The sequence below is a fragment of the Sphaerodactylus townsendi genome, linkage group LG11 (assembly GCF_021028975.2).
Source record: "Sphaerodactylus townsendi isolate TG3544 linkage group LG11, MPM_Stown_v2.3, whole genome shotgun sequence".
Taxonomy (NCBI): domain Eukaryota; kingdom Metazoa; phylum Chordata; class Lepidosauria; order Squamata; family Sphaerodactylidae; genus Sphaerodactylus; species Sphaerodactylus townsendi.
In genome coordinates, this window is record NC_059435.1 from 43,937,896 (window position 1) to 43,964,133 (window position 26,238).

Genomic DNA, 26,238 nt, shown 5'->3' on the forward strand with positions numbered 1-26,238 from the left:
AAGAAAGCCAAACTGGTTACCCAAGGCCATGTCATTTAACCATTTCAAATTTATATTCTGTAGGGAAAAGTAAACTTGGGTACTTGTTGGGTCATTTTAACAGTGGAAGTATCAATTCATTTAAGGACCATAAAAGTCACCCCGATCTGCGCCTTCTTCTCATTAAATTGCAGTTAACACCATTAAATTGAAACATACATGTTTATGGTTTCAGTCCTGCCATCCTGGATTTAATGAGTTCCCAAATTCAGAGGAAACACACACCTTTATTACTTGTAAGTATTAAAGGCAGGAAAGCCCCTGACATATAAAAGAAAAATACAAAACTTTTTTCTTCCCTTCCCCCCACTTTTTTGTTTAAAAAAATCTAGAAGTACTGAAATGATGATGCTTGCCAAGAATACATACCAGATCTACAATCAATATCTTGCCTATATTTAGCTTGTCTCTCAAGTATTTGGCAGTAATTGCAACCGAATTAAAAAAGCAGAACCCCCTGTGGAATAGAGAAGAACAGAAATTTTACAAAGCACATCAGTCAGGAAAATAGTCATAAATAATGTTCTGGGCATGTGTGTGTGTGTGTGTGTGTTTCAAAAAAGCTGTATGATCTCTGAGACCATAAATCTGCTTCTGGGAGTACCTCAAAAGCCTTTTCAGTCATCTGCTAACAATTAGAGTTCCTCAGAGACGTGCACATTGCAGGTGATTGCCAGCAACCCTAGCGCTCCAAGATGGGCAATATTCCCTGGTACTTACATGGCTGTTGATTCTTCAGCATGATGGCCTGGGGGCCTTACAACAGCAAAGCCATTCTGTAAGAACAAGATAGGTTTTCAATTACTAGACTTTTTTTAAAAGGGGGGGGGGAGAGACTCTGTTGTCTTTCTACAGGGCAGCAAGCAAACAGGTTTTGGACTCTATTAGAAGCAAGTGAGCATCTTTTTTCTCCTACCCCTTTCGTAGCAGTGAATAGGATCCTAGCTGTGTAATGTTTTATAGCTTAGAACACTGCACACACACACAAACACTGGGGCCCCTTCCGCACACGCAAAATAATGTGTTTTCAAACCACTTTCACAACTGTTTGCAAGTGGATTTTGCCATTCCGCACAGGTTCCAAGAGCACTGAAAGCAGTTTGAAAGTGCATTATTCTGCAGGTGCGGAACGAACCAAAGTGAGAGGGGGCGGGGATGGTGGTGGTAAAGAGTACCAGTGTACTGCAAATGCACCTCCTAAAAATGACTTCACTGATTTTCACCAAAGTTCAAATCCAGTGCCACATTTCAAGTGTGAGCTACTAAATATATCCAGGAGTTCACAAGCAGGGCATTAAGGTAACAGTTATCTCCAGCTATTTGTACCAAGCCCCTGAAAGCTTCCCTTCCTTTGTACATAGAACTTTAATCATTTAGCTATAATAGCTTATAGACATTGATAGGTTTACTCTTTACTGCTTGCAACCTAAAAGATCCACATGCCCCATCATGGAGCTGGAGAGCTGCAGGTAAGCAGGGTATTTCCCATAACATCAACAAATGTTCCATGTGCAGATGGGTGTGTATTAAAGTCTTCAACGATACTCTCACCCAGCTCTTTGACTGAACCTTGTTTCAAAAGGGCCTTCTCTTGTAACATCACCACTCCCCTACCACCTTTTAGGTTTTTTTGCTGCTTTTAGTATATATATATCTGCCTAATGAACAAACACTTCAGGCACCTGATGAAGTGGGCCCTGACTCACAAAAGTTTAAGGTGCCACTTGATTCCTGTTTTGTTCTTCAGCTACAGACTATTATGTCTACCACCTGGAATTATCTGAGTATTTATATTGCACAGGACAAGCTCAATTAGTTCCCTATTCATTCACTGATCTTCTACACTGCAAAGGATTCCAAGATATTTTATATAACTCACAGTGTTTTGTATTTTCTATTGCTTCCTGATATCCCATATAGAATACACATTTTCCCTGGATGTTGTGTTTGGCTGTTCCAGAATGAAAAAACAAACAAACCCCAAACCCTATATCTTGGGAATGTTCTCTGATCTATCAACTCCTCCAGCCAATTAAAAATTACATAGAGGAGAGTTACATAGAGGAGAGAAAAATAGCAGAATGCACTCTTTTGGGCCAAAACAACAAGGAAATGGGGAAACAGGCACAGAGTTAATACAGGATTTCTGTCTGTACACACTTGGTTGTGTTATCAAGAGTATGATTTCCCAAGTCTGCAATCCAGCAAAGTTTCAAGGAAGGAAATTTGGGTTATATGATTCCCAGATTCATGCATACAAAAACGCTGCAGATAAAGCTCTTTCAATCAAACCAAGCAACACACAGCAAAACAGCAACACACCTGACTGAATGGAAATGTCAACCATTAATTCAAAATCAGTTAAATATTTAACTATTAAATTGTGCAAAATATAAACTACAAAATTATGCTAAAACTTTTTATTCTTCTTTTTAGTGTGAAGAAGCTGATAAACTTTCACATACAAAAAGGTCACTGGGGAGATTAGAAAAAGAAAGATGATGGAAATTCCATATTTCACTTCACTATAAATCTAGTTGAGAAGCCTGCCAAAGCTTGCAACTTTATTGTATTTCCTAAGTCAGTTTATAACACGTATTCTGGACATTTTATAGAAGGTTTTTATGCAGAGCAGCCATCAAAAGCCATGATGTTCAAGGAAGGCCTTAAGCTACTGATTCACTACATTGTACTCCTTAAAGCAAGTATCCATCTCCTTTCAACACACCATATAGTACAGAACAGGCCTATAATCTCTGCTAAATAACAACTGCCCAGAAATGTAAGAGGGGTTACAGAACCACAATCAGTCTTTACTGATAAGGATCATGCTGTTAATCAGCCCCTGATGGTAGATAGCTGAATGAATTCACGATTTTGTGTTTATATGAGACAATTTCTCAAATGTTCAACTAATTCTCTGCATATGTCTATAGTCTGTCTCACCAAAAGACAGACATAAAATTGTGACTTCATTTGCCACATGCTGGACCATCTTTGTTTTAGAATGCCCCATTTAGTGCCTAAGTTCTGTTAGAGATATACTACAATCCAAATGGAGCATTCTAAAACAAAGATGGTCCACCACATAGCAAACAAAGTTACAATTTCACTTTTATCTTTTGGTGAGACATTTGTATCTTATCTTTTGGTAAGAAAGAGGATAGTGCCCAGTAGGTTGCAGCAGACTGGCTGTAAACAAACATACAGAAAGAACCAGGTAGACCTGAGTGTTTTTCTCTCACTCATATACTCAGAACATGGCAGTGAACCTGAACTGAGCACCAAAATCAAAGAATCTCTTCGGATGTCTTTGCAAGCTCTAATGAAGTAGTGTTGTTGGCATCAGGCACAAACACCACTTGGTTACTGAGCTTGCAAATTCCACTTCCTCATGCTGTTTCCTTCCTCTCATGTGTTTGATTGAAAACTTCTTGGCTTGGTCAAGCTCCAATCTGCCGTAACATCCCTCCATGCGCCCCTGTGTGCCAACCATGCCATCAGGCAACCCTCAGATCATCCCACCACTTAGGGTGGTCTGTCTGGTATTGACCAGAGCCCTGACCTTTTCATCATGGCTCTGGTTCTATGAAATAGGCTCCCTGAAGTGGTGAAGGAAGCCCCCCTTGAGATCTTCAGGAAGAACTGCAAGGCTTGCCTAATTCCCAAAATCTTTGAGGAGGTATACATGGCAGGCATCTTTTAAGGGGGTGAGGTGGAACGAGTTCTGGGGGTCCGTTGTTTTATAGTTGGTTTTAACTGAAAATGTTTTTAACTATTAGTGTGAGCCACCTTGAACCATGAGGAAAGGTAAGATACAAATGTCTTTGTTAAGAAAAAAATCCCAGTTCAAATACCTTGGCAAATATGAGATCTTTCCCTGCCCACACACACAAACCGATTCTAAACCTCATCCCAGTTTAGAATCCTGGTTGGTGAGGACAACATTAATCATAGTTCGCCATGATTTATGGAGGCAGTTACTGTGCATACTATATGTGTATGTTTAGTGACCGTACTAGTCAGGCTTTTTCTGTTTAATGCTTTAGATGCTTTAGGACACCTTACAGCCCTGACACGGGTCACCTTCAGACATCACAAAAACCTCTGTTTGTTCATGACGTGGTTTTTAGTTTAGTTTTGTTTTCTGTAATTATTACTTTTCCCTCCATACTTACCTCATGTGCACAGCACAACTGAAAGCTTCCTGGTTTAGCTAACCTTCACACTGTAATTTTCTGTGACATCAAGTTCCATGTGCCTAGGAAAACTGGAATTCATTTCCTTCCCACTAACCAAGCTTTTAAACTGGGATTAAACTGTGGTTCAAATCACAGTTTGTGGAAAGGAAACACTGCAAGTTTCCCAGATGACAACATTTGGACATCATGCGTAAGGATGGGGAGTGGGGGAGCCAACTTGTGAGCATGCCAAGCAAGCTATAGTCCATGCCTGTCACAAACAAAAAGGGTTTGTTGTGATATCAGAATGTACTCCAGATATATATGTTCCTTCATTTTTTAATGCCAACCTGAATATGAAACGTAATGACTGCTGGCCCTAACATCACTCTCTTAAAGACACATGCTCTGAATCTATTTAGGAATTGAGAGATACCTAACATAATTTGAAATGGATGGGGCTTTGCTCAGGATATGATGCTTTGCTATACTTAGAACTAAGAGTGACTTTTATTAGGCCAGATTTTGTTTAGATTTTTCTTTGCTGGGGAAGATGAATTAAGTGTTTTTCAGGCCTTTCTTCAGTGTGCTACATTGTCTTGTGACTGCAGCAAGTTGCATGGATCATTTTATTGAGTAATTTTTCTGGTTTGTGACACTCTATACCTTGGATTGTTCTGGTGGATGTCTGAAAGGCTGGTAGGTTGATAACTATAGCTTATACTAAAGCATTAATCTGAATGACATTTTGGTCTCGACATACTCTCTTGGCCTTTTTTGCTTCTGCTGCTCGGTATATAACCCACTTACCTACATAAATATACTACTACAAAGGATGGATTCCCTAATGGACACATAAATGTACTGCAGGGCATCACAGTCTAGATGGGGAATCAGTATGCTTCTCCATTACTTTCTAGAGTTCCAAGGGTTTAAAACAGGAGCTCTGTTGCCATTTTTATTTTCTTATTTTATTTTCACTTCAAATATTTCAAAGAAAGGAAGGAAGCCATATTGCTGGATTTGAAGGATGGCCCTAAAAACTGTGATGTCTCATGTGTTTTCTATGTTTACTGTTAAAAATCAACACGAACACACAATTGAAAGGTTATAGATTACAACAACTAAGTATCAAGAATAAAGTAGTTTCCAGACTCACACACAAATTTGGCTTCATTCACATACCTTCTAATATAACTAGTACAGTACCTATTTCCTCACTTCATGTGAGAGTTTCTACTCTGTATAGAATATGGGCCTAACACAATAGCTTGTTGTAAATGGTAGCTATTTAAAATACAATCACTTAGCTGGTGACACTGAATAGTGAAGTTTCATATTATTTTAATACTTTGAAAAGGAGTTACCAATCAAAAACAAGTATATTCTAAATGTGAGAATATGATTTTAAATTTGTAGAAAAACATATCTTTAAAAGCTGGTTTTTTAAAAAAATCTATGTAAGAACCTGAAACTCAACAATGTGGAAGTGGCTTACAGTGCCTCAGGAATCTTGCCCATGTAACCTTCGTCTATCTATTCCTCTTCGTCTATCTATCCCTCTACTAAAAATGGGGGATACACATTCCATAGAAAATGCATCAGTCCAAAGTCCACTTCACTTGATAATACCTTCAGTTTTGTGCACCCTTGACTAATTGGGTGAGAGTGTTAAGTCAGATCAAACCAAATTTCTTTGGAAGAAAGCCTCTACATAGCCATTTTCCACTACTGCTGGCCACTCGTGACTATGTAATTACTAGTCAGGATTTATCATTTATGCCAGATTTGAACTAAATCAGAAGTTATTCTCTTGTCAGAAAGATCTGACACTTCCTCTGTCTCTCAACAAAATTGTCCTATATTAGCAGAAGGGAATGTGAATTCATTTATTTGGGCAATACTAAATACCAGACAGTGATCTCAGAACAGTGGGTGAAGGTCAGACAGAAAAGCAAAAATATACTCCAGAGATAGACAGTCTAACACTGAAGCAGTATGTCGAGAGTGTAGCCAACACACATAAATTCAAAGCATTTTTACACAGACGCTTGTTTATACTAGGATACAGACACCATTATACATAGACAGAAGGTTAAACTGACTGACAGAAATGCACATTAGAGGAAAGATTCATGTCTTTGTCATTATAAGCCTGATTTCTGTGTGTTTTAAACTTCAGGATATGATTGAATTGAAATGGTCTACAGTCTAGAAGTGCCTCAATGTGTAATGAGAAATCAGCAGTGCATTGAAGTCTTTACTCCTGGGAGAAAAGTTATTATTCTGGCTCTATCACTGGCTTATTGGGAGGGAAAATGAAAGCTGTCTCTTCATTTGCTTAAATCTCATTGATTTGTTCACTAGAAATGAAACAGGTTGATTATTTTTCAGAGTGTACCATTCCTGTAGAACAACACCAATAACAAATCCATCTCTTCCTCCTCCTTCTTCTTGTTTTTGAGTTTCTGAATCTCCTTCACTTTCATTCTCAGTTCTAATGAAATAGTCACTATATGGCTCCTGTAGGTTTACTGTGGCTCTGTTAACCTGCTAATAACAGGGCTGATCAGTACTTCAGACTTGCAGGAAGCCATCATAGAATCTGAGTGCCAAGGCAAGCATGGGAAAGTAATGGGTTCAAATCCCAGAAAAAAAGTTTAGATTGGATATTAGGAAATCTCCCCTTATAGTGTTGAAGCCAAAACACGAATTGACCAGGAAAGATGCCAGTGTGGGGTAGTGTTTAGAGTAGTGGTTAGAATGATTAAGGTAGGGAGGACCTAGGGCCCAGGAGATCAGAGTTCAAATGCCCAATCTGTTCTAAACAAGTCACATTATCTCAGACAACCCAAACCCTGCTCATATCTCTTTCTCTCACTTCCTTTTATTCCTCTGTAACAGTGATGGGATTTGAGGAGGTGTCAGGGAATCCTACTGGCTTAAACATCAGCCCCCTGAACTCCAGACAGCTTCTTTATGTTTGATCCCGCCTCTCTTGGAGATCTCAACACCAAAAAGATGCCACTACCAGTTTAAGATGATCCACTTCTGGCTCCCTTACAACAGTTTCTCCAAGGCTCTCAGAGGCCACACTCTGCAGTTGTTAATCTACTGATTCATAGTTTAAAAGCAACTGGAAAAACCAGCTGCCTCAAGCAGATATTGGGAAGGCAAGGTACACATTTTCTAAGTAAACAAACATACTTGCAAAGATTATTCTATTTTTTTAACTTTCAAAGTTGCAGTCCCCCCCGCCACCCATCCCCCAGCAAGGAATTGGGAATATTTTCCTTTTATCCATAGCACCAAATGAAGTTTCACAGAGAGCTGAGATAGACTCATTGAAGAAGCCAACGTAGTCCAATTCCCTGTTCAATGCAGGAAATCCAGACTAGAGCATCCCTAACACAGGGCTGTCCAGGCTTTTCTTTACAACCTCAGGAAAGGCTCACCTACTGCCCAGTCCAAATATCCCAGACTGAGCAAGAATTTCCCAGTTGGGCCAAGAATTTTGCACGGTTCCTGGTCCTAAAGCAGGTTTGTCCCACAATGTGTCCCTTATCCTGGGATTTTCAAAAATCCCATGTTGAACCCGCTACCATGCAAATACCACAGGAGCAGAAACAGTTTATTTTTCCTGCCCAGCCACCTGATCTCCCCACCCCACTGCCAACCACCCCGATCTCCCCACCTGACATCATGTCAGTTTTCAACTCTGCTGACCCGCCCACCGTTGCAGCCTGCCCTTCCCAAAACGTTCCCCCAAGCATGTTTTTTGCTCATGGTATCGACCAGGTGCCATTTCGCCTCAGTTAATCAGGAGTGGAGTCCCAAAATGTCCCCATTTTCTTTTCTGTACATGTACTGGTTGCTCAGAACGCATAATTAGGAAGATGTGAACTTTGGGCTGAATGTTAGTGAGCGTATCACTGGGGGGGGGTGTCTCTCGTTTTCCACAAAAATATGAGATCGTGAGTGGGAATGTGATGTGATGCTATGCCCCATTGTTTTTTTTCTGCCACTTGCCGTGTTGAGGCCTATGCTGGGCCCTATGCAGAACTGGAAAAGTGGGGTTCTTTTTACCCCGTTCGCCGTGGGTTGACCAATCAGAAGCACAGCCTTTTTATGGGTGAACAATTTAAAAGGCATTCATTCCAGCTGCCACCCCAAAACAACAGCTAATCAGAACATGGGACACCAGAGATGTTTACGCATGCGTGGATACGCTTGCGGTGTAAATACAAAAGACCCGACTCATGCGAAACAAACTGGAGTATTTCCTCCCAGTCTTCACTGAATTCCTTCACAGAAATGGGCAGCCATGCAAAGGGAGAAACCAGGATAAAATAGACCCAGATTGTAAGACACCAATTACAACCCGATATAATTATGCCGTACGGAAACTGCCTTGGAGTAGCTTTATTTTCCCTATCCACTAATAGCATTTGTGATTTTAATTTTGCATGCAAAAGAACTTGATAGAATTAAAGGCAAACAGCATGTTGGAATGCCAAGAAAATAATAATGGCCACAGTGGAACACCATTTTATCTTCTGGCAACAGACACGGTAGTTGGGAAAACAAGGCATAGTTTTCAAATCCTCGACTGTGCTTTTGGAAGAATGAAGAATTAGATCATTCAAAGTAAATGCCCGATCATGAAGCCAAATCAGTGATTCTAGATTAAAAACTTTGGTATTCAGTTCCGCACACTGCACCACACTAGAGTTACACATCTATGCACTTACCTGAGAGCAAGCACCAATGACATGCATAAGATTGTGCTGTAGCTCTCTTGCGATGAGATGTGATTCAGATCCTACCAACCCTGTGTCTAACCAATTCATGTGCACATTCAAATGATTATAATTTAAGTACACTTCTTCTTTGCCCACATTTCTATCTCATCTTTCTTCCCTCATGGAACTCAACATTTTTCACACAAAGGACTTTCTCATCTACCTGCTGACCTTCTGAGTTTCAGAAGGGTTGCCGTGACATATGCCCTCCAACCATATCTAGACCAACAATATGATTCTGGTGCAGTCACTAGCATTTATTAGAATATGGGAGAAATATTCTAAGAATCCACCCATTTCCCTGCATTAAACTATTCTATCCAGCGAACTTCAAACTTGAGTCTTTTAATAACTGAAACAATACCATTACTACCTCCAGCTCCACCACTGAGCTGTTGGTCAGACTGCATACTGACAGACATATACAGATTGTCTACTAATCTCACAGAGTTTATGATACATGTTTTACAGACAGATGGGGAACAGTGATTCAGAGAATCTGAAAACCAACATGTGTCACTCTGCTGAACATATTCAGAAACCCTGAAAATTTGTGGTTTGCTGTGCCTGATTTCAGTGGGCCATAAATTAGACTGGGATTGCCTGGCTTGCAGTTCAGTCCTAAGGAGAATTAGATGCTTCTAAAACCATTGACTTCAATGAGTTTTGTAGGGGGTACATCTGCTTAGGACTGTATTATCAATCATATAGAAAGGTTTTAAGGTGTTCTGAGGCAGAAAAATGTTCTATGTCTATATGCTCAACCACTTGTCTTATATCTAATAGTGTGTTTCCACAATGGGTAAAACTAGAAGGGACTGTTCTCATCCCTTCTTCAAGTGTATGAAAGGAATTGTTCTTATTGAGATTCATCATGGATTGGGAAATACCTTTTTTTAAAACTTTCTGGAAACCTTTCAGACAGATTGACTTCTGCTCTCTGCATTTGACCTGTAAGATGAAGGCTTTAGAATACTGAAGTTTATTTGAAATAGCAATTTTATGTTTCATTCATGTAACGCTGAAATAGCAAACAGACAGCAGGGTAACAATGACTGGATACAGCAAAAATTGTTTTGATACTGATCAGTTTTGACCTATCAAAAGAAACCATCCCAGGAAAGCCTACAGTTTTAGTTTCCAAGGATATTCATTTCAAACTATTTTAATTCACTGAAATGATCCCTGACTACCAAAAGTATGAACTCCATCTAAAGAGGGATTTGAAGGGACACTGTGCTTGTTTTGGTTCAGTTCAACTGGATGTTAAGATAATGTCAGGCCTTATCATGGGTTTCTCTCTTCCCTCAACACTGCCACTGAATTGCTGTTCTTAACTAGTGGAATTTTATCACAGCATCTTACAGTTTGGGAAATTCCTTTCAATTACATTTATTTTGAAAGCTGATGTAGCATTGTGGCTTCAAGAATGAGCTGCAATCCAGGAGATTCCTAGCAGGTCTTGTCTCTGTCATAGGCCCTTTCTGCACAGGTGAAATAGAGCGTCCCAGGGACAGCAAAAACGGCATCCCTGGGAAGGCGTTCGCACAGCAGGCACTGCTGCAATGCAGCAGCGCCGTGCTCGCAACACCCAGGCGGCATGGAAACGCCTCTTTTGAACCTCACTCCACAAGCAAGGTTTTTCAAAAGGGATGCCTTGTGAACGGCAGCGGCTGGAAGGCGGCATTTCCCTCCCACCTTTCACCGACCGGCTTACCTTCTCCTGCTGGCTCCTGTTGCGCTGTGGAGGCCAGGGGACACGCCCCACTGCCCTTCTTCTCCAGAGCCGTCGCTCTGACCAGGGGGGCATGTCCCCTGGCCTCCACAGCGTGACGGGAGCCAGCAGGAGCAGGTAAGCCAGTCGGGGAAGGCACAGCCTGTGCAAAGGCTGCACCTTCCCCTGCACCCCTACTGGGACCATCTGTGCGAACGGTCCCAGGGGGTGCATCGGCATAATTTATGCTGATGCACCCCCACTCAGTGCCTGTGCGGAAAGGGCCATAGAGTCATTAGACAGCCTTAGTTAAACCATACTCTCTGTTCCTCAACTCAGACGCTCCTTTTCCTGAAATAAAGAAAGAACAATAATTCTGGCCCACCTTACAAGGCAGTTGCAAAGATTACAACCCTATAATGCGTATGAAGCATTGTTGTACAAAAAAAGTCTTACATAAATGGTAAACGTTATTTTAAATATTCCTTTAGAGATCTTTCAATTTTGCTGCCTTATGATGAGGTCTTTCAAGAGGGTTTAAAGTAGCACAATAAGATACATGACTCAGGAATAACTAGGATCCAAAGAGCAGACATGTAAACATGGGCTATAACCATCATGTAGCTATTTTCAATATGGCACATATTTTCTTACTAAAACAACAGAAATAGCCAGCATGGGCTCCAGTGGCAATCCTGGAGCTTTCATGTACATGGCCTTCCCTTTCGAAGAGGAGAAAAGGTTCACAACAGCCTAATATGAGTTACCTTTGCTAGTCTGTATTGCTGCCCACCGAGGAGGCTAAGGTCTAGACCAGTGTTTCCCAACCATTTCAATGTCACGGTATCCTTGACCTCACTCTTCATATCTCACGGTACTCCTGCCATCCCCACCACCACCTTCCCCTCCCAGTGCCCCTGCTTGCCACCCCCTCCCCACTTTCCCCTCCCAGGGTGAAGGGAAGCACTGGGGGTGGGGCGGAAAGTGACCGCTGACCTTGCGGCAGGCCCTGCCCATGGGCCAGCTCCATGTATTTGCTGGTGCCGGTGGGAGACACCACAAAAGTGAGGGGGCCAGTAGCATTGCCGTGGTATCCCTGGGACATGCTCACGGCACCCCAGGGTACCACAGAACCCTGGTTGAGAATCGCTGATCTAGAATGTCAGGTAGAAGAGGATTAAGTTAGAACCTCTGAAGCACACAGGTCTAGCCAGACGCTGCTGTTACCCCCTTTCCTCCAGCACTTGATCAAGAAATTGAGACACTGTTGAAGAAAGTTTGTGCACAACCGCAGCACTGAGACAGGAACAGATATGAGCATAACACACTGCAAATTGAAATTCTGAGCCATGTTTACACAAATAACTAATACAGTCTTAATTGATTTTTTCTGTTTTCAGAGAGGAACAGATTTGAGAGGAACAGCTGATGCTTATTTTTAAAGAGAATGTAACCTTAATCCTAATGTGCTCTTTTCCATGGCAATTTTTTCTTCTATGTAGGACCCTTTGCTTCCTTTTCCAGATTTTTCAGGCCACAGTGAAACAGGGTCATCATCAATCACTGCAATGCAACTCCATAAGATCAGCGGGAATATCTAAGAACACCAGGGTGCTGAGGAGAACTTTAACTTCACGTGCCTCAAGCTGAGGTCTCAACTGCCTCTTTCCATTGCCAAGAAGAATCCAGAACCATGTTCCACCTGAAGCCATGTTTCTTTTTTTGAAACCAAAGAAGACCTTTCTCAGACCTTCTGTTACAGGCTCAAATACACTACAAGGCCAAGAGCACTTTCACAAAATCTGTCTGCCAAAGTTGAAAAACTTCTCACCAAACCATCCGCTGCAATGTTTCCTATTTTACAAACACTGTGAGTCCCAAGCTGCAGTTCATATGTTCAACAGTCTAGCATTTCAACATTCTTAAGCATTAACATGCCCAAAGAATCTAAAATGAGATACATGTATATACAACAATACATTCATGAACAATAACTTTTAGAAAACTGTGCTGCAGACCCACAAGTTCTAGGGAAAATAATCCTTTGTCTGGTTTTAAAAGGATGACACCTCAGAGCAAGGGTGGTGGCACCCTAAAACCCACTAAGGGGCTTCAGTGAGATAGTTTTGTCTTTTGCAGCAAGAACTTAAAAACAAAAGAGCCTTGCAACACTGTAAAGATTAACAGATTTACTATGATACAAACTTCGGTGAATTGGTGGAGTTCATCAGATACATGGCATTCATTAGATTCATGCAAGTTGGCTTTAAGCCACAAAACCTTCTGCCACAATTAAAATGCAGTCCTATGCAGAGTTATTCCCATCAAAATAGACTGCAGTAACTGTCAACCTGCTAGCCTTCAAGAAACCACAAGGGTTGCTTTTGGTTCCACCAAGAACCAAGGTCTGAAAATATCCTTTAGGGCGGCTCATCTCTTTCAGGAAAAAAATGTCAAGAAAGGTTAATAGATGTCACATCACATAGGAGGATAAGATCAGAATGGAGTCGAAAAGCGGCAACATCATTAGAACACTCATCTAGGATCCTTAACATTTAGAGTGACGTGTGAAATATCTGCTCAAAGTGCTTACCCAACAATAAAAGAAATAAGCCCTATTGTGATGGATCATTTTGCCCAGTTTGCTACATTCAGTGAAAAAATATGCAGGCTTAGAGTCTACAGGTAGAGGTGACTTTCCCCCCTTCACAACAAGGAATAATTTATTATCTGTCCTTAAAGTGAGATTCAAGTAGGCTGTATTGTTTTACAGTTTCACAGCTGGTACTTTGTCCACTAGCCAGAAACAATAAAAGGACTAAATAGTTCACAAGGGATTTCCGATGGAATGAAGAGATGTTTATTGTAGCTACAGATCCAGCATTTTAAATTTGCCTGGGTTTTGGTCAGTTATCAAGTCATGATGCTGTTCTAGGTCTTCCATAGAATGGGAGGGAGGAACTTGGTTAAAAAATGTCAAAGGGTCCCATTTACAGGATTTGTATATATCTGGCATATCTGGATAGGCAATCTCTCACTAAACAAAGTCCAGAATCTGGTAAACCAGCCCACTGTTCAGTTATGCCACATATTTCTCTGTGACTGTGCACATGTCCTCTCGCACCTAGCATTTAGATGACTAGAAAAGGACAACCCCCTTCCCCTTGTATGTGAAGCCAAATCTGAAGACTTTCTAAATCAGGAAATCTTCTCTGTAACCCCCATCTGCCATCTGTCGTGATTTACAAACTGCAAACTTTAAAAAATGAAGGGTTGCTTCTTGCCATGAATCAAGACTCTACCCCACGATTGTTAAACAACACGAACAGAGGTATACCAACAAGCAAAGTTTGAATGGAAGAACCTTGGCACAGCATGTGAAGGGAGGAGGAAGAGATTCATGAGACTGGTGAGCAGTTGCAATAGAAGGAGATCTCCAGCCATCACTTGGTGATCAGCAAACCTATTTATTAACCACAGTCTTGACTATGGCTTTTCATGATATCAAGATGCGACCATGCTGGTTCATTCCTGGCTTGTTCCCTGGCACTGCCCTTGTGACAATGCCGGTTAAGACACTAGCTGGATCTCCATATGGAGATTCTGGAGAAAAATACTAAGGTATTTGTCAAGATAAATCCAGATGTGAGCTGAATCTTGATTTTTCCTACTAACTATATGTTATGTCTCAAAGAATCAGGAGTCGGAGGAACAAAACATGGTGCTTTATTTCAAAGCTGCTACTCACACATAGCCTAAAATCACTCTGCAGCTGTGCTCAATGCCAACACACCTGCAGTTACCTGATTCCGGTGCCAACGGCTGCGGACTCTTAAGACAATGCACGAAGAGAAGTACCTCACGATCAGTACAATTACATTACACCCCTTCCCCTAGCTCCTGTAATAATCTGATGCGGATTCTCTTTGGCTGAGATCGTCTCAGCTCCAGCTCTGGCTCTCCTGAGTCTGTGTTTGTTCCTGGTTCACCTGAAACAATTGGACCTTTGCTGTTTCCTTATCCTGCATCTCCATCCTGTACCCTTAGCGCCCCAGGTTCCTCTGGGACAATTGGACTATTACTGCTTCCTCATCCTGCAGCTCCATCTGCTATAGCGCCCTAGATTCGAGGACCTGGGTTCCTGATCTACTGTTGGACCACAGGCACTCTCTTTTCCTTGCTTGGTCAGCATGTCTGGATCGCCCCACCCCTCTTCGAAGTTTCCACCCTATAGGAATAGGGGGCCCTGTCGTGCCTCCTGGCTACTGGGGGACAACATGGACCTATCCATAATTTGGGACATACACGCATTATCATCCCTATCAGAGTATCGAGGTGCTTTCCAACACCTGATCTTCTTCCGTGGACTGATCATCAACTGAATCGGGATGCATTGGTCCAACAGCGTTGTAAGTTTCCGATTCATTTAGCAACTCCATGGGACTCCACTCCAGTGGCTGTACGCGATTGTTATGTGCTGTGTTAACAAAGAGTGCATGTAACCGGCGGTTATCAATCCCCTCTACACTATTGGCTGCAATGCATCGCCCGTTTATGCGCACCATCCTTTCTGCCTGCCCATTAAGTAGCGGATGAAAGGGGCCGGAGGTAACCTGGCGAATAAAACGCCATTGGCCAGGATACTCTCTAAACTCCTTGGATACAAGCGGCTGTCCCATTTATCCGATACCACCATTGTCCGAGAATTACATGGGTTTGCAAATGGCTACGCCCAGTGCCTAATAGCTGTTTGTGATGTCGTGGCATTGCTGGCACTACTTCTAGCCATTTGGAATATGGAGTCCACTATGATGAGGAAACACCTGGCCTTGGAAGGCCCTGCCAAAATCAATGTGCTGCCCTTGACCACACGGTCTTTTTTGTGGACTCTACATTGATAGGTAGAGGGCCTGGGAGTGGGGCAGATCGCGTTATCTGACACTCCTGCGCCTGGCCACCCATTTCTTCTATTTCACTATCCATCTTTGGCCACCCGCACAGCTTCTGAGACAATGCCTTCATTCTCACTATTCCGAGGTTGCCCTGCATGTAAGACCTCCAGCACCTAATCCTTAAAGCTACTGGGATCACTACTCTCTATTTCCCCACGGTAAAGCACCTTGTGGACCAGATATCTCCGTGCCTGCCTCATTTCCGATGGTCTGAATTTTTCCTCTAACGCACCCAGTAGCCAGCCAGCCAGCACTTAATTCAAAGACTCGAATGACGCACTGGGTCCTTAATGACCTTTCTGCCTATTTCTGCAGCTTGCACTGGAGGCTCTGATATGATTCAACATCAAAACCACTCCAAAATTAGGGAATGATCTTCCTCCTCCTTTGGCCTTTGTAAGCGACTCAAGCGCATCTACATGACCAATTTTCTAGCACCCGACTGGTGCCGCAAGGACATAATCATATGCATTCAGGGCATTTGCCTTACGCGGCATTCTAGGGGACAATATCTATGATTGTCACAGGCTCTGGGAAAGGAAATAATCCAACAATGACTTATGGTCTGTAACAATCATAAATGGTAGCCATGCGTAATCATGAAACTTCACCAACCCAATACTATTGCTAATGCCTCCTTATCAGTTTCGCGTAATTTACGGCTCCAGATTGAATAGCGTCCCTAGAGATAATCGCCAATTGGAGCTTCCATATTATCCTCAATTGATGGCTCAACCTGCTCCAATATGCGGGGAGGCATAGCGTCAAGGTGTAAAGCTTCCCTCTCATCAAAGATGAACCAATACACTTCCGATGACAACGATGGTTTGACATCTCAGGATACCTTCTCATGCTTGAGCTTGTCCGCCGCACTGCCCGTTTATCTAATGGCGGATTGCAATTAATCCATCGATATTATTGTAGCTGGGAATGAATGGGTAAAGATTTAGCAATCCCAAAAGTACCTGTATCTTGCTGGCACGGCTGTGGTGCTGGGGCATCCCTGGATGGCCCTCACGCACTGCTGATGTCAGATTGGATTCCCCTTGCATCCTACCAGCAATCCCAAAAGAGCTCTACTTGCATTTCTCCAAACCACCGCGTTTTAAATGCTTAGCATAATACATCCTGAAGCCACTGCAATTACTTTCCGTTACCCGTGTCATTGGACCTCCTCAGTTGCACCCACTATCAAGACATCAATAAAGATATGGGTATGACTCGGCCAAAGTTTCGCCCAATATTTCTTCCATCAAGCTCTGGAATATCCAGGAATTCCAGCTCCTCAAATTGCAGCAGCTTTACTCTGGAGATACCCTGTGAGTCCACTTCTCGTCTGGAGGCTTCTACGGTAGCATCATCCACTTCAACTGTTGGTATGCCTGCGCTAAGATCTGAATTTTTGCAAAATAGCACCCTACCAATGTTGCTAACAGCTGACTGACAAGCTGGCACTGCGGTACGGATGTTTCTGCAATGCCTTGTTAATTATTGCATATAATCAGCCTTTTCGTCGCACATCCCGGTAATGGCCTTCAGGGGTCACAATTGGAGTTTCCCATTTTGCATTTACCACTGGCTCCCAGTATTCCCTGTTTAATGTAACCGATCTAGTTCTGCATCCACTTTGGGCATAAACCGTGGAATCGCCCGTGATTTTAGGCGATATTGGAATTTTCGGGATCAGAGAGATGCAATGATATAGGTGGACCCTTATACCGCTGTTCTCGCCAAACACATATAGAGATTCTCCCCGCTACTTTACCTCCATATCCAACTTACTAACCTCACTTGAATTCCCGGTAATTACAATTTAGCCTCCAAACCAGTTAGCTGTGGGCTCGTCCGCCTTCTTCCACTATTAACAATTTCAAACATCCATCAAACATATGATATTTCCATGGTTTAATTACACTTTAGGGTACTCTATGTCATGATAATCGTAAGTGGTAAGTCCTGCAGATTGATCCAAATCATCCTGTGGGCGGAAATGTTTTATAAGTGTCATGACGATGGAAGATGCTGACAGAATCGCTTCCATGCTAGGGACATCTGGATCTTCCACAGTCACCCGACAACTACGCTGGATCTCGGGTTGCGGTAGTTGTCCATCAGCTCGCGTAAACACCATTCACTCCTTGAGGTTGGCCAGTCAAACCAGCTACATGGGTGTAAAGGTCATCCACAGGTGTGTAACCAGATGGAGCGGGAACATATGCTACTTGGTCCCTGATGCCTTTTTTTCTCTGTACACTCCCAATGTACTAGCGTTTACAGCAGAGCGGTAATGCCTCTTGCGATTTTACACCTTTTCTCTCTCTTGGGATTACCACAACTCATACGTTTCTCTGTTAGCTTGTCCTCCCCTCTGTTGTGGTGAAGATGCTTCCCATCTTCGTGCACCATGCTGCAGTCCTCTGATTTCACCACATTACCGGGTCCTGGTCCGCTGCCAATGCATCTCACAGCGGGCTCCTGACATGGCACCTCGAGTGAGGCTGCAGCAAGGTTCAAATTCAAAGGCTTCTTGGTATGCCGTTTTGAAAGTCAAGTCTGTCTTTGCCAGCGGCAACTTTTTTTGTGATTGCACTCTCGGAGCCACAGACCAGGCGTCCATAACATTTTCTTAGGTGGAGAAATTACATTTATTTATTACCGGCGCGTGGACTGCAACACTTAATCACCGCAGTAGCACCGGTCCACTCCAGTCCGTTGTAAAGGCTTACTTTCGTCCACAAGCTAACTTCTGACGGCGGTTTTGGGGAATCGAAATGGACCTTAATTACGGTCAATTATCTCTGCAAACTGGTTATTTACAATGGAAGTCTCTTGGCTATCAATGCCAGAGGCAAGGTCAAACCTTCACCACAGGGCTCAAAACACGGCTCTTTTCCTTTCTAGGTCTGTTATGCCATTTTGCCAGAAGATAAAATTCCAATCGGGCCTCATAGCTCTGCCATTAGAAACTCAAATTAAACTATTTCCAGCTGCCCTTGAAAGCCATAATTTACTCACAGTCCCTTGCTTCCACAAAACACTGGAGCTAAAATTAATAGGACATCACACAAATTATCCAATATTTATATCTCAAGAATCAAGGTCGGACTAAAACATGGTGCTTTATTTCAAAGCTACTACTCACACATAGCCTAAAATCCTGCTCTGCGCGAAGCTGTGCTCAATATAACACACCTACTGATTACCAATTCCAGTGCAACAGCTGCAGACTCTTAAAACAATACAATTACCTCTGATCAATTACAATGCAATTTTACACTATAAGTTAGGAAATAAATGCGTGGTTTTTTGCATTTATGTTAGAAGACTGGAGCCAGTGCATCAGTTAAGGAATTCTCCTTACATTAAAGTGATACATCTTGCAAACTTGTGAAACCATATCTGATTTCCAAAAGTATGTACAGGAGACAAATTACATGGATAGATTGATTCTTAAAAAGCAGTCTGCATGAGAGTACAATGAAATCTACACCAAAAAGTTGCTACTAAGGCTCTCTAGCAACATCATTAGAAATCCACTATGCTTCCTTCGGTTACACATAGGTTAAGAAAACTATTTTCTGTTGTGAACATGGGGGAAAAATTCTATCTTGCCATTTTAATTGATGGAGGGATGCTTTTAAGAAGTGACTGGAGGTTTATGACCTTTTTATTACTTATTGAAAACAAAATCCAGACAATTACTTGTATTTTCTGTGTTGTAATTTTAAAACTCAAAAATAATAAGACTGTTCCTTAAAACATAGCTACATATGGGTGTGAAATGTACCGTTAAAATGTGAAGGGTCAAACTCTAGAGACCAGGTCTACTCATTAAAGATAATTCCTTACCTGGTGACCTGACTCTAAAGTCCATGCCTACCACCCATTAATTTCAGTGGGTGGTAGATCTGGCCTCTGATGCCATGAGCCTAGAAACATTAAAGAGGTGTTATTTGAAACAGAGTGATAAGCTGCAAACACATTCAGTTGTTGAGGACTGGCCTTTGCTGGTCTCCTGCAGATGAACTGATCATTCACGAAGCATACATAGTGAAAAGGTAGTGTTTTTAACATTGCTGTTTTATTCATATCATTTTGCTGTGGTTTTATGATGGTTTTATCTATATTGTAAGCCACCTTGAGTTCCACAAGAGAGAAAGGCAGCTAATATTTTTAAACAAACAAATAAATAAAAGTTTATTTCAAAAGTTTTATTAAAAATTCTCAATAAATGAAATAAACTCTACAATGAGCTACAATAAAAATATTCTGCCTCTTCATTGTTAGTTATTAGGAAGGCCTGCAAAATGGATCTGTCTATGAGAACCTTGGGAGACCTCAAAATGTTTGGTATTTGGTTGGAGTGTAGAGACTGTCTACCTTCTATTGTTCTGATAGATTTTAAGTATTTATTTGGAATCCATGCCCTATGAGGTAAGACTTAGGGAGCTTGGTATATTTAGTTTGATGAAGAGACGGTTAAGAGATGACATGATAGCCATGTTTAGATATCTGAAGGGATGTCATGTTGGTGAGGGAGAAAACTTGTTTTCTGCTGCTTCAGGGGCTAGGACAAGGAGTAATGGGTTCAAGGTGAAGGAAAAGAGATTCCACCTAAACATCAAGGAAATCTTCCTGATAGTAAGGGCTGTTCGACAGTGGAATGCACTATCTTGGAGTGTGGTGGACTTTCCTTCTTTGGAGGTTTTTAAAGAGAGGCTGAATGGCCATCTGTCAGGAGTGCTTTGACTGTGTGTTCCTGCATTGCAGGGAGTTGGGCTTGATGGCCCCTGGGGTCTCTTCCAACTCTATGATTCTATGTTGTGATATATTACTAAAAAAACCTTTTGTATGCAGCCTTCTGCCAGTTGAGAAAAAAGGGCTACAGTTATTTCAAATAAATAAGACAGAGTTGATGGGTGGTTGTTTTCTGCATGAATACATTCATTTGGAAGTTATAATCCTGTGACTATCTTCTGCCTTGTCTACCGCTTCTGACAACAAATAAAGAGTGATTTATTACTGGTCCCATAACATTCAAACCACACCAGACTCTCAAAGTGGGGAGAATTTGGTATTGCACTTTTCATACTGAGAGAATGAAATTAATCTACAAGAGTCAAATCCAAGTCCAAGACTACAAGACAGAGAATGACGTTCATCTACAAGACTCAAGTCCAGACATCCCACTCAGAATTCTTTAACACTTTTTAAAAATAAACTGTGAATAAATATGGAAGAAAAAACCCACACCTATAAAGCATTTGCTACTTCAGTGCCACTACTTCAGTGGTCATTGAAAAAAGATTGATTGACAACTTCATTTTTCTAAGCTCTTCATTACAACAGAGATAAACAGTGAAGAGTAAATCCACCATGTGAAAAATGCCATAAATCTAAAGAGATAAGCCATAAAGACCTTGCAACAAATCCTAGTTGTGTCAATTGCACATAAAGCATATTTGATTACTCTTATCTAGCCTTCCTTTCAAATTCTGCTATATCAGGGAAGCCTACTTTGTTTAAAGACAAGAAAGTGTAACTGGCTCATCTTCCCCATAGCAGTACTTTAAAACAGAAAATATGGATGTGAAAAAAGTCTAAACTCTTCTACTTTGAGAACGCAAGTCAACCAACAGATAATGATTTCCCACAAATGTATTTTGCATTGCAGTCACTTGAAAACTTACTGCACAGTTGCTTTAACTGTGTGGAGTGTGGCTCAAATATACTGACTCTGAAAACAGAAATGCCTCTGAAAACAGAATTTTTTTTCACTTACCCACATATAAAGACATCTAGCCTAGGTACTGTTTAACACTAGCCATGTGATGAAGTGATGGTTACTATGTTTGTGCAACTGAGCCCTTCGGGGGAGGGCAGTTTATAAATACAATAAATAATATTAATAATAATAATAACTATAAAAATATGAAGAATATAAAATATGGCAATGACAGCCATACCAATACCCAGTTCTCTAAAGAGCTTGAAAGCTACCACATTCTGGTTTTAGGCCAAGGAAAGTCTGCTGCACCCATGACCCCTTTGTATTAAGCACTGAATCTGGGATCATCTCGATGTCATTTTCATTTCATTTCATAACCTTTATTGGCATAAGTCATCCCGATGTAAAAAATGTTTTCTTTGATTGTGGGATGTTTCTTGGTAGCTTGGATTCTACTGATATTTTCTACTTGTGGAAAAAGGGATGATTTTTGTCACTCTCTCTTTCTTACTATGGACCTCCAGTTAGCACTCATAGTACTATGAGAAATCAACTGACCAATGGTGTGAGAATCTGGGAGGCATGGAAAGCTGCAGCAGAACAAGGGGATGGGGCAGTGCAAGCTCTCCTTTTAAGCTTGCACTGAGGCCCCACCTCTCCATACTGCCGTGGCAATCACAGAGCTGGCCCACACTAATGGCTAGCCAGCAAGACGACACTGGCCGACTCAGGAAACCAGCTTGCCCTCCCTGCTCCACTCAGGCTGCAACCTACGGCAGCAGGTGAGTCAGCACTGGGACTGTCAAAAATCACTTTTCCTTGAAGAGTAGGATCCAAGCCTCTGTCCTTAAATGGCCACCAGTTTGAAAAGCTGATATTAAAGTTGACTTTAACGAGGGAATGAACGATTGAGTCAATGTTTAAGATTTATTGTTGTTATTGTTTACTCTAAGTACAACAAGCCTATGAGATAGTTGGGGGTGGTTTTTTCCCACTTTTTAATTGAGGAACTGAAGCTGAGTGAGTCGCTCAAGGCCAGAAAAGGCAAAACTGAGAAAAATTTAGATATGCCTGTCACACTGAAATCACTGGGATTTAAGAAAACATTGTTCAATACAGTTCAGGTTTCACTGGATGGTATCCAAGTCTACCACAGCACCAGGAAGTTTCCTAGGTCCCATTTTCTATCCTCTCAACTGAACTCGTTTTCAGTTATAGCATTCAGGAGTTTCAAACGATCTCTCTTAAATACAAATGTGTTTGATTCAAGCAGAATTTCGAAGCACGTTTAAAAGATCACGGTCTGAATTTTACATCAAAACCAGATGTTACAGCAGATGTGTGGCAGCTGCCAAAAACAGGCAGTTTCATCTTTTCGTTCTCTCTCCCCTGGTAATTTCTATTAATATCAAATGTGTGATGTCACATCACTGTGATGCAAGTTCTCCCATCCTTCATTGGCTGCTGCTTGCAGGGCACAGTAACAAACTGCACAGTGTTGCATGTCACTTGCTTTGCATTAATATGAGAGAGGAAGAGGTGTAGGATGGTATTTGGGGTTTCTAGTTCCCACCTCAAAATAGTCATTTTCATTCTGTGGAAGTGGGGTTTGGGGAGAAGCAGGGCTCCTTCCATCAGCCTTCCTGTCCAACAGTCACCTGATTGCTTTTCTGTGGAACTATAACTGTGGCCAGCCACTGTTCAGGAGCAAAGCTCTTTCCATTGGCTTGCTTCTACCAATTTTGAATTTGTTAATCATCTTGAGCATTTCTTTTGAAAAAGAAGAAACTAACTAGTGATATGATGCAATAAATTAGCAAATACACAAAGAATAGATCTACATGAATTTTGAAATACATTTGCAGTCACTAGTTAGCCTATAGTAAAATTAAACATTCCCCCACATTAACCTCCATTTATATTATCCATAAACACCCACTGATCAAATCTATCAATGATGGAGAAGAAGATATTGAGATTTTCAGAAGAAGAGTTTTGACTTATACCCTGCTTTTCTCAACCATAAGGAGTCTCAAAGCAGCTTACAAACTCCTTCCCCTCCTTTCCCCACAATAGACACCTTGTGAGGGTGAGAGAGTTTGGAGAGAACTGTGACTAACCCAAGTTCACCCAGCAGGCTTCATGTGGAGTAGTGGGGAAACACAGCTGGTTCACCAGATTAGAGTTTGTCACTCATATGAAGGAGTGGGGGATCAAACCCATTTCTCTGGATTAGAGTCCACTGGTCTTAACCACTATACCACATTGGTTCTTCAGCATAAGGAATTATTTTTAAAAAATAGAATAAAAATTAACCTGTGAGAATGCACAGAAAGTTACACACCAATAGTTTGATTTCAGTTTAAATTAAAGTAGAATGTAACATTGATTGTCAAATTTGAACTGTTTGCCTTTGCTTTCGCCAAAACCTATTGCTGTTTGATCTAAAAGGCTAATAAACATTTTCGTTGACAATGTGTTGGTTGCAGCAATGTTTTTGGGAGTAACTAAGTATTCAGTGTTGTACATGGTCTACCTTCCAATATGGTTGTTAAAATACCAAATAAAATGTCAAAATCTGCCAAGTATGTAGGTTTTATAAATTGTTTAGACTGAGAATAATTTGGTACTTTCGTTTCAGATCATGTAGAGATGAAGCTCAAAAATGGAGGGAGGAGGGGAGGGCTCAGAGTGTTTGATGGAAAGGCATTCTCCACCCCATTTCCCTTCTAATCAACAATCCCATTCTTTCTTCAAAGCTCACAGGTTTCTTATTTACTTTTCTTCACTTTGGGTGGCATTTTGAGGCTGTATTTACAATTCAATAATAAAATCTCCTCAAAGGGGAATTTTAGAACAGCACACCAGATCTGTATACCTTCTTTATCATTTTAACATGTACCACAGGTACCTAATCTCTAGATTAAAATAACCTCAATAATACCACAGTATTGCAGTGACAGCAAACTGTCAACTTGAAGGCTTCTGAGGGCAATAAACCAGCTCCTGACTACCAGGGGAGGCTATTTAGATTAACACACCTTTGTGACCCACGATTTTCCCCATTTGCCTTTCTTCACTCCCCTTCCTTCAACCCCAGAACAACAACATTGCTTTCAGCTTCTTCCCGCCTTTTCCCACACACAATGCAACCCAGACCTCACCTTCAGTTCTCCTGAGGCCACTTTGGAAGCCAACTTGATGACACAGCCAACAGCCATGCGTGCAGCACCGGACGAATGCAGCTCATTCCAAATGGTGTCACTGTCCACCTGAGCAAACAGTGAGCACAGAGGTTATGGGGGGCGGGGAGAAAGAAAGGGAGAGAGAGAGGGAGAGTATAAGAGAAAACAAATCAGTGAGGGAGGGCTGGCAGGGTGACAGCCAATGTACAATAACATTAGTCTTCCATCTTGGCCAGCTGAAAAGGCCTTCTGGACATGGCTTTGCTTATACTTTTTCTCTACACTGACTTCTCCAATGGAAACACATTCCTGTCATGCCTCACTGCCATTCCCTGTTTAGATTTCTCATTACAAACAGCATTACATAGGCCAGATCTGGGCTGTTCTTTTGAGCACTTAGACATCAGGCCACAGAACTCGACACAATATGCATTTGACATCTTCTTACTTCTAAGGAAACAACAGCTTTTTTGCAAATGCCAGAATAAAAGCTTCAAATAGTATAGAGAAATGTTACATTTTAATGAACTCAGCTGTGGCAAATGCAGTTCAAGGAGTGACAACCATAGTTTATGTGCTGTAAGTAAGAGGCATTTTTTAGGCATTTCTAATATGAATTAGTAGTTTTACCACAGTTCAGGGCATGTGAATAGGCCAACATGGCAATTGGGATTTCTGAGGTCTGAATGGTGGATTCCGCACAGCAAATGTATAATGGGTTGCAGTCAATATAAATGAACCTGTTTTCCTTTTTCCTGTTCACATGTGTGCCCTTTACCTACTCAGGCAGTAACTGAAGATCATGAAAACAATCTGGGTTGGTTTTGCACCTTTGCATGAAGATGCTTTTCTTTTTTTAATTTCCTGCAACACATGTGTAGCTGCGCAGGCATACAGAAATGAATCCCTTCAGCCATGCCAATTATCGCACAATACAATCAGCTGCACCTGCATAGCTGCACATGTGCAACATGCAAAAGAAAAAGAAAGGGACCTCCCTGCAATGGCCAGGCAATAATGAATGTCTTGCTGTAGATCAGTCATACTCGCTGTCTCGGAGGGAAAGCCTGCTTGGGGAACTTTGCACCCTGTGGGGTGTTCAGAGAATCTGCGTATAACCAGCTGGGGACCTGCACAGAAAAGCAGGTGGGTGGATTCTCCCTGATTGTGGATGGCATAGAACTTACAATGAACGGGTGGGTGGAAGAGAAATAAAGCATCTCCGGCCTGGTCGTTTGTACAGGAGCATATGGGACTTGTCAAATGGAGGGAAAGAGGAAATAGTATGGGAAGTTGAAACAAGGGAATGGGTGCCCTTTGCAAGTCTGCAGATTTTCTACTGTGCAACTGGTGAATGGGTTGGCTGGTGAATGGGAAGGAGGGGAAGCAGGGAATGGGGAGAGGCTATGGAGGCTTTCAAGGAAGGGGGAAAAGGGAAATAGTGGTTTATAGTGAAATATACTCCATAAGTCCTTGCAAGGTCCCATTTATCCTGGTATATTTAAGTGCCTGACTGTCCATGAAGCTGGCATTTTAAAATGTTGTTGCATGGAAAAATAGCTCCAGGAGTAGAAATGGGATCCATACTACACCAGTGGGTTTGGTGCTCCAAACACAACCAAAATCAACACCACATT

The 26,238-nt window shown here is 41.7% G+C and overlaps 1 protein-coding gene across 5 annotated transcripts in view; it reads right to left on the reverse strand.

Moving 5' to 3' along the window:
- The window catches only part of HDAC9 (histone deacetylase 9), a 346,306-nt gene that overhangs the window by 112,137 nt on the left and 207,931 nt on the right, over positions 1 to 26,238 (reverse strand). For 4 of the 5 annotated variants that reach the window (XR_007245815.1, XR_007245814.1, XM_048511823.1 and 1 more), the window contains exons 16-18: positions 24,581 to 24,688; positions 760 to 815; positions 409 to 496 (exon numbers count right to left, since the gene is read on the reverse strand). Coding sequence is in view for 2 of the 5 variants with exons in the window: in XM_048511823.1 (XP_048367780.1) it covers positions 409 to 496; positions 760 to 815; positions 24,581 to 24,688 (252 nt within the window). In the remaining 3 variants the exon portion in view is untranslated. The remainder of the gene's footprint in view (positions 1 to 408; positions 497 to 759; positions 816 to 24,580; positions 24,689 to 26,238) is intronic. The other variant, XR_007245816.1, reaches the window with a different exon arrangement.